Source organism: Oncorhynchus clarkii, unplaced genomic scaffold, assembly GCF_045791955.1.
Source record: "Oncorhynchus clarkii lewisi isolate Uvic-CL-2024 unplaced genomic scaffold, UVic_Ocla_1.0 unplaced_contig_4448_pilon_pilon, whole genome shotgun sequence".
NCBI classification, from domain to species: Eukaryota; Metazoa; Chordata; class Actinopteri; order Salmoniformes; family Salmonidae; genus Oncorhynchus; species Oncorhynchus clarkii.
The window spans coordinates 148,536-163,243 of NW_027260868.1; the positions used below are offsets into that span (position 1 = coordinate 148,536).

The window sequence follows — 14,708 nt, forward strand, 5'->3', positions numbered from 1 at the left end:
GTACTGCTTGTCCCTGTATTTTGAAAGTTGAATTGAGTCCCAAAACATCAATGGTTAATGTGTAGAGAGAGGAGAGAGAGAGAGAGACAGAGAGAGGAGAGAGAGAGAGAGAGAGAGGGGAGACGGAGAGAGGAGAGAGATTGGGCTAAAACCAACCCCCCTGGATTTTTCAGTTAGGTTCTGCTGCTCCGGTGTCTTGCTTGTCAGTTCTCTCTTGTGCGGTGGTTAGTGTGGATTCTCTTCAACGCATTGATAAGATCTCTACAAATAATATTCAAGGTAGGTTTATTTCACATCTGTATGCAATGTCGCAGTGCTAATCTATGTTAATAGAAAGAGTTTTACCAAATACGCAGTCATTGGATGCGTTGCTTTTACGCGCTAGAATTGCGTCTTACTTTATATCTGTTGTAAAAGATAAGGGTGTCTGTCTGCAGTGTGCTGAATCTCTTCTCAGAACATGTTTGAATTCGGTTGAATCCAATTTCACTTTCTGTTTATTAGATTTCGTTTGACATGTATGTAGCCTGTTGTGTGGAATGCACAAGCCGGTAACTTATTTTTGGTCTGTGGACCGTGGGAACTTTACAGACCATGCCCATCGCAATGAGACGTTATTGGGGTAATCAGCGTACGGCAATTAGGCTGAATTTAGACAGGCAGTCTTTTGACCAATTAGATCAGTTCTGATAAAGATCTGATGTGATTGGGGTAATTACCAGTCAATGGGCTGAATTGGAAATTTAGGCATATGAGCACAAGACGTTGAAAAAACGTCTGAACCAATTTTGCTTAGTGGGATGTGATTCCATGGAAATGTGCAGTGAGATACAACAACGGTCACTATCATATTTTTAAGAACAGTTAGACTTCTCTATATGTATCCTATTATATCCAGGCTATATTGTGGAATTTGTGTTGGCTATGCATTTTTTTTTTTTTAAACATATACATCCTATTAAATTGAGCATTCTAATTCCTAGCAATTCTATAGTTTGAACCTTGAAACGTCAAGTTTGTTGCCCTAATTTCATTGGCTACAGATTAGATTCGAGTTAACGTTTCCAGACAAGGCCATTTTTAAAAATCTTACCATATGACTCAAGGCAAGAAGAAAAAAAAATCCATTCTCAAAACACAAGACTCAAAGGAATGCGACCCGGTTGACACTTAATGGGTTTCTTACATAAACATTATCTGATCAAAGACATTCTCCACTCTGGTTTCGATTTCTTTTGACAAGGCATTATTTATGAAAGTATCTGCATTCCAGATTAAATTCCATACATTTTACATTGATTTCCTTCTGGAAACTTGAGCAACTCAAATTTACTCCAACCTACTGACATTTCACCCCGACTGTGCTATGACGAAGCTGGCAGGTGAAAGTGTCCGCGTGTGCCAACTTTACGCACGCACTGTTATGACGCTGAATGTCTAATATCGTTAACGTGATTAACTCACTCTTTAAACAGAATTAAGGTAGTTAAGGAAAGAGCTTGAAACATTTCACATGGCCTCTTTAGGTACTCGCTAACTCAGTCAAAACCTTTACCCCAAGTGGTCACTATGTGTTTTAAACTAAGCGCATGTGTCGCTATCTCAATGTCGACTCTGCTCCACACTTCCATAAGCCCAATGTTTTAATAAAAAATAAATCACTATAGCAAACGTTTTAGGGCAACGAATTAAAGATTGCCTTCAATAGGCTCATTTAATTAAAATTAAAATGTAGATACATGTTTTTAGTTATTTTTTAAAAATGTGTTTGTTTATTTGTTTTTCATGATGTGTTTGTAATTAGTCATACTGTACTGTTCTCACCATAATGTCCTCTGTATTATTTAATTCACAGGAGTTGGACAATAAGCGGCTCAGTCAAGACCCCTGGTGGCATTGACAAGCATAACACCTGTGATCAGAAACGTGGGGAAAGAAAACCACTACCTGACTCAGCTGCAACTAACACCTATTGGATTATAGTTCTGTCATTCTATGGAGCGAAACTCACAGAGATCCCCCATACCAACTGGTATTGATCGGTAACTGAAGCAAGACAAGTTAAACTATGCGTTAATTAATACCTAGAATAAGGTATTAAAAAGTCAACCAAAGAGTTCACTAAAGAAGACTTAACAAACAACAGAAACATGGAGATGGAAGCCTCCCGTGCTGCTTACGCTGGGACCTTCCCCACTGAATCTATAGGCTCTCTACCCACCAACACCTCTCCAAGCCTGCTCCAATTCTTCTGGGATTACCAGAACAATGATGTCATTGTGACGCACTACAACTACACAGGCAAGCTCCAGACAGACAGGTATCGTGAAGGGTTAAAACCTGAAGCCATAGCCTTCCTGGTAGTGTGTCTTCTTATCGTCCTGGAGAATGCTGTGGTTCTAATAGCCATCTGGACCAATAAGAAGTTCCACCTGCCCATGTACTATCTCCTAGGTAACCGTTGTTGTTTTTGTCCTACACCCACCCCCCTTTCTTCAGAGGACAACTTGACTATACTATATTGACTATACTTGACTATACGTTATATAACTTTTAATTTTTTTTATGTTACAATATAATTTTAAAAAATCCACCATATGCAATTCCATTAATTTTCTATATTTTCTTCCTAGGTAACCTGACTCTGTCAGACCTCCTGGCCGGTGTCACCTACATGGCTAATATCATCATGTCTGGTCCTAATACACTGAGACTAACTCCAATACTCTGGTTTCTGAGGGAAGGAGGCGTCTTTATCACATTAGCCGCCTCCGTCATCAGCCTATTGGCCATCGCTATAGAACGCCACGTTACCATGGTGACAATGAAACCATACCACGGGGCAAAGAAGGGTCGGCTGCTGGCTCTGATCGGGGGGAGCTGGGCGTTAGCAGGGCTGCTGGGGGTGCTCCCCGTCCTGGGCTGGAACTGTATGGGTCATCTGGACCACTGTTCCACGGTTCTCCCGCTCTACGCCAAGTCTTACATCCTGTGCTGCGTGTCCGTGTTCAGCGGCGTGCTCCTCGCCATCGTCGTTCTCTACGCCCGCGTCTTCCGTATCGTGCGCACTAACACCCAGCGCCAACGCCTCGGAGGAGCAAAGGGAAGCCTTCGCAAAGGCCTCGCCAGGAAATCCCAGAAGTACATGGCGCTCCTCAAGACAGTCACTATTGTACTCGGCGTCTTCATCGCTTGTTGGTTGCCGCTCTTCCTCCTCCTCGGCCTAGACTCATTCTGCCCTGCCCGCCGCTGCCGACTGCTCCTCAAGGCGGACTACTTCCTGGGCGTTGCCATGGTGAACTCGCTCCTCAACCCCATAATATACACCCTGACCAGCAAAGACATGCGTCGCGCTATTTTAAAACTGCTCTGCCGCCCGTGTCTCATGACCAAGGACGGGCAGGTGAAGAGGATGGGGGTGCCGTTCCTGGAGTGTAGCTTCAGTAAGACGGAGGTGGCATCGAAGAAGCTGGAAGGCCTGGAGACGACGATCTCCTCTGGGAACATCGTCACGGCTCAGTCACCCATAAAGACTCTCTACCCCAAGCTCTTCAAGGTTTAAAGAGCCTAATGTGGATAGCTCTGTGATGGACAGGGAACTAACTCCCTATAGAAGATGGACAACATAAGTGCTCCATATGGCCTCCTGAAAAGACAAGACCTGAGGGACCCTTTGGGCAGCTCTGTGTTTGAGAGAGTAAACCATAGAATTAGGGGCTTTGTCCCTTCCAGTAATTGTATTTCTATGGAGTGAACTTCATATTGACGTGGTGGACAACAGGAGTGCTCAATATGGCCATCTGAAAACTGCATCACTTCCTGTTTGGCAACTCAACTCCGATGGCCTCCGGCAGACTAGCCTACATCTATAGCTCTCTTCTGGCGAATGAACTAAATCTAAGAGCAAACCCTCAAAAAGACAGGTGAATGATCTATGATTGCGACAGATATATCTACAGGTGTTTTTGATGAGAGCATCAAGTTCAGACATATCTCTCTTCAGCAAGTCTGTAGTGGTGCACTTGCAGCAATATCACCACATCAAAAGACTGATGTTGTAAGAATGATGACTAAACATCAAGCCAGGTGGAAGAAATGAAAATGTGAATTAAGCAACTCTTCTGGTATTCACAAAACCTTCCAGAACTGATTTGCACTAAATTAACTCTGCATTGAGAGAGCATTGAAAGCCATGGATTAAGATTGGACATTCTGTTCTAGAACTAAGACTGTAAACTGGACATTCCAACCATGTTGAGTTGTTGTGGCGTGTGCGCCTCGGTTTACTTCACCCAACATTTTCTATGTTTTTGTTGTTGTTGTTTGAAATGCATTAAAGAAGGCATAATATGGACATAATAATAATATGCCTGTGGACACCTGGACTTCGCTGGCTCGAAGGTCCATGTTGTGCCTGTCTGTGTCCCAAATGACACCCTATTCCCTATACAGTGCACTACTTTTGACATTTGGGGTACACTCCGAGACGCCGGTTGTGATAACCCCATACAGCTACACAGTGTGCCCAAACAGAAGCCTATACAGGAAGTGGATGCTGTGTTCTTCACCCACCAGTTGCTCTTTGAAACACAAACACACAATGGAAACCTACGCATGCACCTAAACATTATGGTACCTGGATGTGGAGGGAGATGTCAAACAATATTAAGATCACAGGATGCTGGTGAGGGGAGGACGGCTCATAATAATGGCTGGAATGGAATAAATGGAATGGTGTTAAAAGTCATATAAACCAAGTGTTTTCTACCGTTCCATTAATTATGTTCCAGCCATCACTATAAGCCCCTCCTCCCCAATTAAGGTGCCACCAGCCACCCGTGACTAAGATTATAATTTGAGTAGAAAATCGCCCCACTGTTTTAGTGGCATTTTAGCTGTTGTTCTGGGCTTACTCAGTCAAGTGGAAACTACCTGTTGGTTCCTGATTGGAATTCATATTTTAAATGCCATCACACACACTACAATACAAAAACACTACTATAAGAATGTCACTATGAACCCAACTACCTGCAGCTCTAATCAGTGATGGACTTCTTCCCCAAGCAAAGGACTTCATGCAGTCCTTCGTGTTCCTCTTGTGTTATTGTATCGATAAGAACCGTCTGTTGCACTTGGGGGTCTCTGTTTTGAAGACCGTGTTATAACCGATGAAACAACAGATCACCAGGTAACAGGTTACCATCCTAACCTGCTAGTCGGCATCATCCAGCTGCATTGGCTGTTTGGTAACGTTAGACTAGAACGTGCTTGTCAGCTATAAATCAAGATCAAAGAAGGAAGATACACAGATGTATACAGTGCAATTCTAAGTTACAAACCCATTGACACATCTGTTATTTCTGGCTTTAGAGAGGCTTTTCCTATACAGTCTATGGACCTGAATGTATATTTTTCAACATTTAAACTGGTAATGTCATCTAGCAATTCCAAAATAAATCGTGTTCTGTATTTGGATGGATGAGAAGGTGCACCATACTTTTGTACTGTGTGGTGTGTATTGAGCAATTTATTTTTGTATTTCTAAAGGAATTTGTTAGGGCTTGTACTTTGTACTGTAAAGTATATGCTTTTTGTACTACCAAGGTTCTACCATTATTAAAACAACTGTTTTCTGAAAAATCTGATTATAAAGTTGGTGTTCACTCTGCAGGATTATGCACAGGTGTACAGAGCCTTCAGAAAGTATTCCAACTCCTTTTCCATATGTTGTTGTTGCAGACTGGATTTGTCACTGGCCTACAGACAATACCCCATAATGTCAAAGTGGAATTATGTTTTACTAATTAATTCCAAATGAAAAGCTGAAATGTCTTAAGTCAATAAGTATTTTACTCCTTTGTTCTGGCAAGCCTAAATAGGTTCAGGAGTAAAATTGAGCTCAACAAGTCACAGAAGTTGCATGGACTCTCCAATAAAAGTGTTAAACATGATTTTTGAATGATGCCCTTATTTCTGTACCCCACACATCTGGAAGGTCCCTCAGTCCAGCAGTGAATTTCAAACACAGATTCAACCACAAAGACCAGGGAGGTTTTACAAAACCTCACAAAGAAGGGCACCTGTTGGTAGATGGGTAAAAATAAAAAAACAGAGGAAAACCTGGTTGTCTGATTCCAACAGACACTGGGAGACACATTCACCTTTCAGCAGGACAATAACCTAAAACACAGAGAGTTGCTTACCAAGAAAACAGTCAATGTTCCTTAGTGGACTAGTTACGGTTTTGAATTAAATCAACTTGAAAACCTATGGCAAGACTTGAAGATGGCTGTCTAGCAGTGATCAACAACCAACTTGACAGAGCTTTTAATTGTTTAAAAAAATATATGTAACCTTTATTTAACTAGGCAAGTCAGTTAAGAACAAATGTTTATTTACAATGACGGCCTACACCAGCCAAACCCGGACGACACTGGGCTAATTTTGCTCCGGCCTATGGGACTCCTAATTACAGCCGGTTGTGATACAGCCGGCCGTAAAATATTGTACTATCCAGTTATTCAAAGCTCTTAGAGTCTTACCCAGAATGACTCACAGCTGTAATCACTGCCAAATGCGATTCTAACAGGGGTGTGAATGCTTATGTGACTGAGATATTTATGTATTTAATTTTCAATTAAATTTGCTAAAATGTTTGAAAACATGTTTTCACTTTGTCCTTAAGGGGTATTGTGTGTAGATGGGTGAGAAAAACAACAATTGAATACATTTTGAATTCAGGCTGTAACACAAACCGTAGAGTAAGTCAAGGGGTATGAATACTTTCTGAAGGCACTGTATGTGTGTGTGTGCAAACCTGCGTGTACTTGTGCATACGTGCGTTGGCGTGCATGTCCTCCCCTCGTGGAGGAGCTGAGTGAGTGAAATAGCATTTCTTAGAGAACTGTGGCAGGAAACAGTCTCAGACCCCCCCTCTCCAACATCTGTTAATAACATTGGTCTGGATACTGTATAGCTTCTGACATGATTCAAATATTTCCGTCGTCCAGCTCCTGTCTGACTGACTGCGAACACACAAAGAGCCTATTCTTCAAAGCCAGGCCCCTGACACATGGCCTTCCTGTCTCTCTTAACCTGTTATACCAGGGTCGTATTAATACAGTATCAAACAGGAAGAAAAAAGACTGTAACAGGAAGGGATGACCACCTGAGCTTGTCCAATAAGAAAGGCTTGTTTTCATGATCCTTGGCAAAAAAAAAGTGTGGTGCACTAATGAATACATTAGTTACATGTAGACATAATGAGGTGTTGTTTCACCAGGCCATAATCCCAGCTCGTAACTCATCCAAGGTACACTAGTCTTGTCCTCTGGTTGTGCGTCATAGATACGGTCCAGAAATGGTCCAGAAATGGACATACACATGTAAGGTAATAAAAGGGTTATAGGTTTCTAAAGCTCCACTCCAGTCTCCTTTCCAGTTCATTTGTTTACTGAACAAAAGGCATTTCTCAATAGGTGTTCCAGGGAAACTCATGACATGGGCAGGCAGGCCTTTCCTCTTCTGTTTTCCTTTGCCGATGACATCAGAGGGCACCATCAGACCAACTCCTTGAATGACCTTCTCCATGAACTTTACACTTGTGTCTAAAAAACCACCATTTTAAGTAGAAATTCTGTCTGTTCTATAGATTAGGGTCACAGTTAGGATCATTGAGTTGCCCCCTTTACAGTGAATAATATGTTTCACAAACAACCCCATGAGATCTATTTACTGGACATTTAAATCAATCCTAATAATCTACCCGGGTTTAACATGTAAAGATTATTAACCCCGTAGAGTGAAGTGTCTTTTGTTAGTATTGTGAGACTTTAAACACCTCTGGGTTATCTGTTTCTATAGCGATGGCTTTCAGGTTATTAGACGGTTCACAGTGAATAACACACACACACCAGACACGTGTGGATGATTTATGAGTCTACTATAGAAGCAGCGTAGTGTACAGCATACAGTAACATAATACCAGCTGGACTGAAAAAACAAATCTATTCAATACTAATACCACACAGTGTACTGTACATACAGTTTACCACAAAACAGATGAATCATCCCCCTCTGTCTGTCTCTGTCTCTCCCTCTCTCCAGTTGTTACTATGGCTCTTAAAACATGAGAGAAGTATTGTGTGGTTGTAACCTATGAGTTGATCTACGAACTTGGATACATAGATCAAACACATAATCCGACATACCGGTTTTCCACGATACGATGACCATATAGAAGACCAACAGCAAACGTAAATTTCGTATATACCGTAGGCATATAGGTTTCCCCACTTGTTAGCACCACACTTTGCCACTACCTCCATGAACATGAATGACCATGTTCTGAAAGATGTCAAAGGTCGGTGAACCCTAACGTTAGCCTCCTTCCTGGGGCACAGACCCCTGTGCTGCAGGACTGTAAAATCGATTCCCCGCAGCTGTTCTAAGGTCTCTTATGCACAACAAAGGAGCAAGTTGTACCCAGGGTAGATGGCGAGGTAGAGACTCCCATGAATCTGTCTCAGGAATACCCAAACACTGGCCCTGGGCTACCTTTCCTTCCTGCAGTGGAATGGCAGAATGGGCCATGGATAGACTGAATTCACACAGATGAGTTGCTAGTGTCACACAAATGAAAGCTGATTTCAGAATTGTCTCCCAAGGCTCAATGTGATGTTATTGGAATGAAGGTGTATTGTTCATCACTAATGAAGTGTGAACATTCATTTTCCTTCAAGCATAGACATTAACATTTGGAATTTGGACATGAATGAGTTTCAATATGGTCTCTGCTGCAATATTACGTTTATTAAAGGTCCAATGTAGCCATTTTTACCTCAATATCAAATCATTTCTGGATAACAATACTGTGATTGTTTTCAATTCAAATGGTCTTTACAGAAACAAAAATAGCTTCTTAGCAAAGAGCAAATTCTCTAGCAAGAATTTTGGTAGGACTGTCTAGGAGTGGTCTGAGTGGGGAGGGGAAAACTGAAAACTAGCTGCTATTGGCAGAGAAGTTTGGAAGTCTTTCTTAATGGTTTATTAACTAATTTACCGCCTGGCAGGAAAAAACTCCATCCCACCAAAACAGACTTTTCAAACAGCTTTTACACTAAAAGGGCATTATCCAAATTTTTACAACTTCAGAGTATTATTCAACCTAATATTGTTTAATTATATATAACACAGGGAAATCATGTTTTTGACTGCACTGGGCCTTTAAATACCTTCTCTGCAAAGAGTGGTTTCAATCATCTTAGCTCTGTGGTGGTTATTGCCAGTTAAGATGTTCTGTCTCTGAATGATCAACAGCATTGATGTGCAATTCATGTCTAAGACATGTTTTTTTCCCCCTCATAGATCCTGTTCCTAAAGGCCCCAGGTAATTGGAGAATGGAGATATGACATAATTGAATGTTAGGGACAGATCGCAATTTACTGGGGGGGAGGGGTGGTCGAAAATAGGGGTGGGTTGTCAAACTTTTGTTTTGCTTTGGGGAGGATTGTGTTTTGTTTTTTGGGCCGGGGGACGGGGGGGAGGGTTGTGTGTTTTCTCCCTGGTTTACATTCACTCTTTTGCAGGTTTTACTACATAATTTCTTCCATCCAAATGTCCTAATCTGCTTGCATGCACCTCCCCTATATCAAGGTGTTTTGGTACTTCCCTTATGCATACGCTTTTCCGTGTGCTAACTTTTACAATACCACAGCTAAGTATAGTCTACCAGCCTAACGCTCTATCCTGCCCTCTATCCACCATTCATAGTGAGAATAGTGGATTGTTTAGAACCCTTTCCACAGAGGGTTCAACATGGAACCCAAAAAGGTTCTACCTGAAACCAAAAAGGGTTGTTCTATGGGGACAGCCAAAGAACCCTTTTGGAACCCCTTTTCTCTAAGAGTGTAGACTCGCCTATAACACAATGAATAATTGCATTATTGTTTTCAAGTGAGTACAACATTCTAGCCTACTCTGTGATTTGAATGTTTCATTTGATTTGGATCAGTTGTGGGTCTACTCTGACAGTTTATAAGGTCTAGAAAGGCACAATAGCAGGCCAGTCTGGCTTTATTTTGTACTTCTGATATTGAATGCGCTGTCTGCTGCAGATCATCATTCTCCCAAGTCATCCTATAATAATGTGGCCACATATGCTCCCGGCAGGCCCAGTTATTCAGGAAAGTTTAACACATGTTCTGCCTCCTCACGAATCCAAGCTATTCCTTGCACACCTAGAACCTAACGCTTCAATATATTGTGAAGAATAGCAGGCTTTTATTTGACATTTTAGTGACAGAGAGCATGGCTAGGAAGGCCCCACTAACACACACACACTCGGGAAGAAGTTTCACTTGCACCCACGCACGGAGCATAAAGAAGAAGGAATATTGAAAGAAAATGGACAGACTCTAAAGAAGAAGAAGAAGAAGGAGAAAAAATGGTACAGATATTTATTAAGATGATTATTGAATGTTGAATGTTAAAGTTTGAATGTTAACGGTTGAATGTTAAAGGTTGAAAAATTATTAAAGGCGATAAAGGTAATGTAGTAAACTGGTTAATAATGTTATAATGTTGTTTGTTTCAACGTACAGCACATTTGGATTATGTTGAAGAGGCTTGGAGGACAAGGTTTGATAAAATATGATCATGATTAAATGTTATAAATGATATTTAAAATGTTGGGTGTTCAAGACATAACTGGAGTAATAAATTAGACTGGAGTAGGATTAGAATTGAGTGAAGTTAGAAGGGAATAAGAAAGGTTCATGTTTAAAAAAATAATGTTTTAAAAGGTAATGTTAATGAAGTATATTTAGGGTGGAAACCCCCAGGTCAGAGCAGCCAGGGAGGCAAGGAGGGGGGTGGGGGGGGGCATCCTGTGGAGGCGCACCTCTTGCCTCGGCGAGGATAAGGTGGGGGCTAGTGGGTGCTGAAAAAGCACCTTTTGAGAAATGGCCACATTAGGTGTCAACCACTGAACGCGTCATCGGGGCAGGTGTTAGCCACGATGAGCTAGCAGAAGATGAGGAGTATGGTATAAAAGAGGCAGGATTTTAGGGAGAGGTACGACTCTCTTTGAGCTTGCTAGAAGAACCTGTTGTCGGCTGGAAGAAGATGTTTTCTGTAGCTTTTTAGTTAAAGATAGATGTTGAGGTTTAGGTTACCTAATTGATAGAAGTGTTAAGAGTTGTTTAGACACCAACTGAGGGACTGATCATCCTGAGGGGGAGACAAAAAGATGTTTATAAGTTGTAGAAGGTAAGAACACGTTTTTCTTGTTATTAAACACTGCGCTTCTCATAATAAAAGACAAAAAAAGACAAAAAGACATTGTAAAAGACAATGTATTGGCACTCCAATAAGGGTTTAGTTAAGGGCGCCGGAGGCATCTATCAATTTAATCCGAGATTCATTTTCACTTGTCATTGATTGGTGATATTAATTTGGTATTTTTATGCCTGTTTCCGGAATTTTGAATAAACTTGCTTTATTGTTCTGAAACCCTGTGTCATCAAAGAGTCATACAAGTGCATGTCGTTTTACTCTAGGGGTCTGAAATTGACTTGATTAATTTAGGATTTTTAACATCTGGTTAATTAGTATATCGGGAACTCGAGTGGCTGTAATAAAGGAACCTGAGTGCATTGGTAGGTGTTGTAAGAGGGGTGTCTCTGGGCTAAACCAACCCAGAGGAGGTCGACCCGCTCATAGTGTGCTGAAGTTGAAGCTCTGGCCCGGACAATCCTGAGAAGGCACCGGGTTTATAGGCTCATGGTGAGGGAGCGTAAGCACTCAACTTTGGGGATAGCCCACTTTACTGTAGAGTTTAAAGAACTGTCCCTAGCTGTACATTAGCTCAGTGGTAAGGCAGAGCTGCATCTATCAGATCCAGAGGCGCAATTTTGCTTTTAGAAGTGGGATGGACATAAAAAAAATATATTTTAAATCCAGTCGGATAAACGCTCCAAACAGCCTACCTGACCGCTCTGAGGCGTCCGCTTGGTCCTAAAGCACACCGGTTGTATTCCATTGATAAAACTGGGGGGGACAAAAATGCCTCCCCAGTGAAAGTTGCGCCCCTGATCAGATCTGTAGGGATTCATGAGGAATAACTGCCATTGGGTAGGCAGGGGCAAGTTGAATTGTTGATCCTGCATAGGTGGTATTTTAGCTTCGACAATAGCCTAAATATTTATAAATAAACTTTTTAAATGTATTACCTTTTATATGTGGCATAAACACAACCAGTCACAATGCTTTAGTATGATTAGGCTACTTTAAAAGTCTCCTGTAGGCAGTATCCTGTAGGCAGTATCCTGTAGGCAGTATCCTGTATGTAGTATCCTGTAGGCAGTATCCTGTAGGCAGTATCCTGTAAGCAGTATCCTGTAGGCAGTATCCTGTAGGCAGTATCCTGTAGGCAGTATCCTATAGGCAGTATCCTATAGGCAGTATCCTGTAGGCAGTATCCTGTAGGCAGTATCCTGTAGGCAGTATCCTATAGGCAGTATCCTGTAGGCAGTATCTTGTAAGCAGTATCCTGTAGGCAGTATCCTGTAGGCAGTATCCTGTAGGCAGTATCCTGTAGGCAGTATCCTGTAGGCAGTATCCTGTAGGCAGTATCCTGTAGGCAGTATCCTGTAGGCAGTATCCTATAGGCAGTATCCTGTAGGCAGTATCCTGTAGGCAGTATCCTATAGGCAGTATCCTGTAGGCAGTATCCTGTAGGCAGTATCCTATAAGCAGTATCCTGTAGGCAGTATCCTATAGGCAGTATCCTGTAGGCAGTATCCTATAGGCAGTATCCTGTAGGCAGTATCCTGTAGGCAGTATCCTGTAGGCAGTATCCTGTAGGCAGTATCCTGTAGGCAGTATCCTGTAGGCAGTATCCTGTAGGCATGCACACACTCATCCAAAATAGAACTCCAGCATCCTCAAAATGGCTTGACATTGATAACCTTTACCTTTACTTTACCCTGCGAGTAAAGTAGCTTACAAGTCTGAGAAAATGTTTCAACACATCATGAAATAAGTTATTATGACCTTCACAGGGCGGTGAAAGTGCACAGAGACGAGGTTGGTGCTCCTTTTAATACATATCGAGGGTCTTATTCTGGTGACATGATGATCGATGCTTGCCATTTGACAAATAAAAATAATCTCGCACTTTGGTCCTTAATAATCTCATCATGTAGTAGGCTATAGCTGCACTGTATCTGCCAGCTGTTGGCTAGACAAAACCATCAGTATGCCTGGAGTTGAAAATGCAATGGAAACCCATTTAACTTGTATTTGCATTCAGTACATGGGAATTGAACCTCAAAAGGTATTTTTATGTGCATTACGTATTTACACTCAGATTTTCATCTGCAACAAGTCAATTTGGTGGAAACACAACTCTGATGGGAAAATGCTCCAGGTTTTTTTGTAAGCATCATAGCCTACACCCCCAAATGTGCTCTTCAGCACCATTCTCTCACGCCTTGCTCGCAGGTGCGCCTACTGCTGAGGAGAGAGAGCAGCAGAGGAGCCTTGGCCTCGGCTACTGTTGATTGTCAAGATGGAGGCATTTTTCATTGAAGTAAAACAAAAGTTAGAGGGAAAAGAGTATACCTATAGTGAAAAGCCAACAAGGGGAATTTAATATACGTTTTAATATTGGGGTGGACTAAGATGGGAGTAATACAGGCTACTGCGCAACTCCCTATTCAGGTAGGATGATATTTTGGAAGTTGCATTATTTATAATAATTTGTTTGATTATCATTATTATTATTATTATTATTGTATGTCATTGATATTATTGTAAGCCTATTCATGAATCAAAGCCAGTTATTTAAATATGCTAAACCTGTTTTGTTTAATTCTGTTGAGACATTTTCATTGGCTAAATTCAATTCAATCTGTCTTTTTAATTGTGTGCTCTGTATTTAGTTTAGATAGGTCATAAGTAGGTCTGTTGTAAAATATGTAACATTCGCTAATTTCTGTCATTTTTGGGTATTAGTAGGCACTTGTCTTTGTTGGTAATTGCTGAAATATAGCCTGTTCAAAAATGTTGTGAAGGTTTAAACCAGTTAAACCTGCAAGTGTTTTGTTTAATTCTGTTGAGCCATTTTCTTTGGCCAAATTAAGTTCCAACTATAATGCTGTGTTTGCCGCAGTACAACAGCCTGCTTGTATTTCCCCTATAAACAATGGCTTGACTTACTTTTGACATTTAGTAAGTTTAGAAATGTCTGTGAAGGTTTGGAGTGGCTATTATTAAGCTTTAGCCACTGCAAGCCTATGATATAAAGGCAGTGTGACATAAAGGCGCTTCAACTGACACCGACAGTTGAACTTGAGGTGAGGAAGAATGTTTCAGGCCTACTAGAGTTACTCCTATAATCTAACAATATTATGCTAATCTTTATACAAAATATTATAATAAAAAATGTAAGAATTTGCCTCCTTCTGTATGTCTATATCTGTATAGCAGATGCAATAGCCATCTGACATAAAGAAATGCATTGGTGTCGTAGCATGTAGCATAGCTCTCTCTGGAGCTAGGCCTAAACTTCTCTTCCTATATATAGGCTAGATATACAGTACCAGTCAAAAGCCGCCATTGGACTCTGGAGCAGTGGAAACGCGCTCTCTGGAGTGATGAATCACGCTTCACCATCAGAGTCCGACAGATGAATCTGGGTTTCGTG

General features: G+C 41.3%; 1 protein-coding gene across 1 annotated transcript; it reads left to right on the plus strand.

Annotated features, from left to right (window-relative positions):
* The first annotated feature begins 205 nt into the window (after positions 1 to 205).
* LOC139402006 (sphingosine 1-phosphate receptor 1-like) lies at positions 206 to 5,951 on the plus strand. The gene is made up of 3 exons (XM_071146048.1): positions 206 to 279; positions 1,856 to 2,454; positions 2,634 to 5,951. Exons 2-3 carry the CDS (start codon positions 2,151 to 2,153, stop codon positions 3,560 to 3,562), a joined length of 1,233 nt encoding a protein of 410 aa, XP_071002149.1. The 5' UTR covers positions 206 to 279; positions 1,856 to 2,150; the 3' UTR covers positions 3,563 to 5,951.
* Positions 5,952 to 14,708: the final 8,757 nt, after the last annotated feature.

Coding starts and splice junctions, on each gene's coding strand:
- LOC139402006 (XM_071146048.1), top strand. CDS start 2,151: ATGGAGATGGAAGCCTCCCGTGCTGCTTACGCTGGGACCTTCCCCACT. Junction 2,455..2,633: donor GCCCATGTACTATCTCCTAG/GTAACCGTTGTT, acceptor TTTTCTTCCTAG/GTAACCTGACTCTGTCAGAC.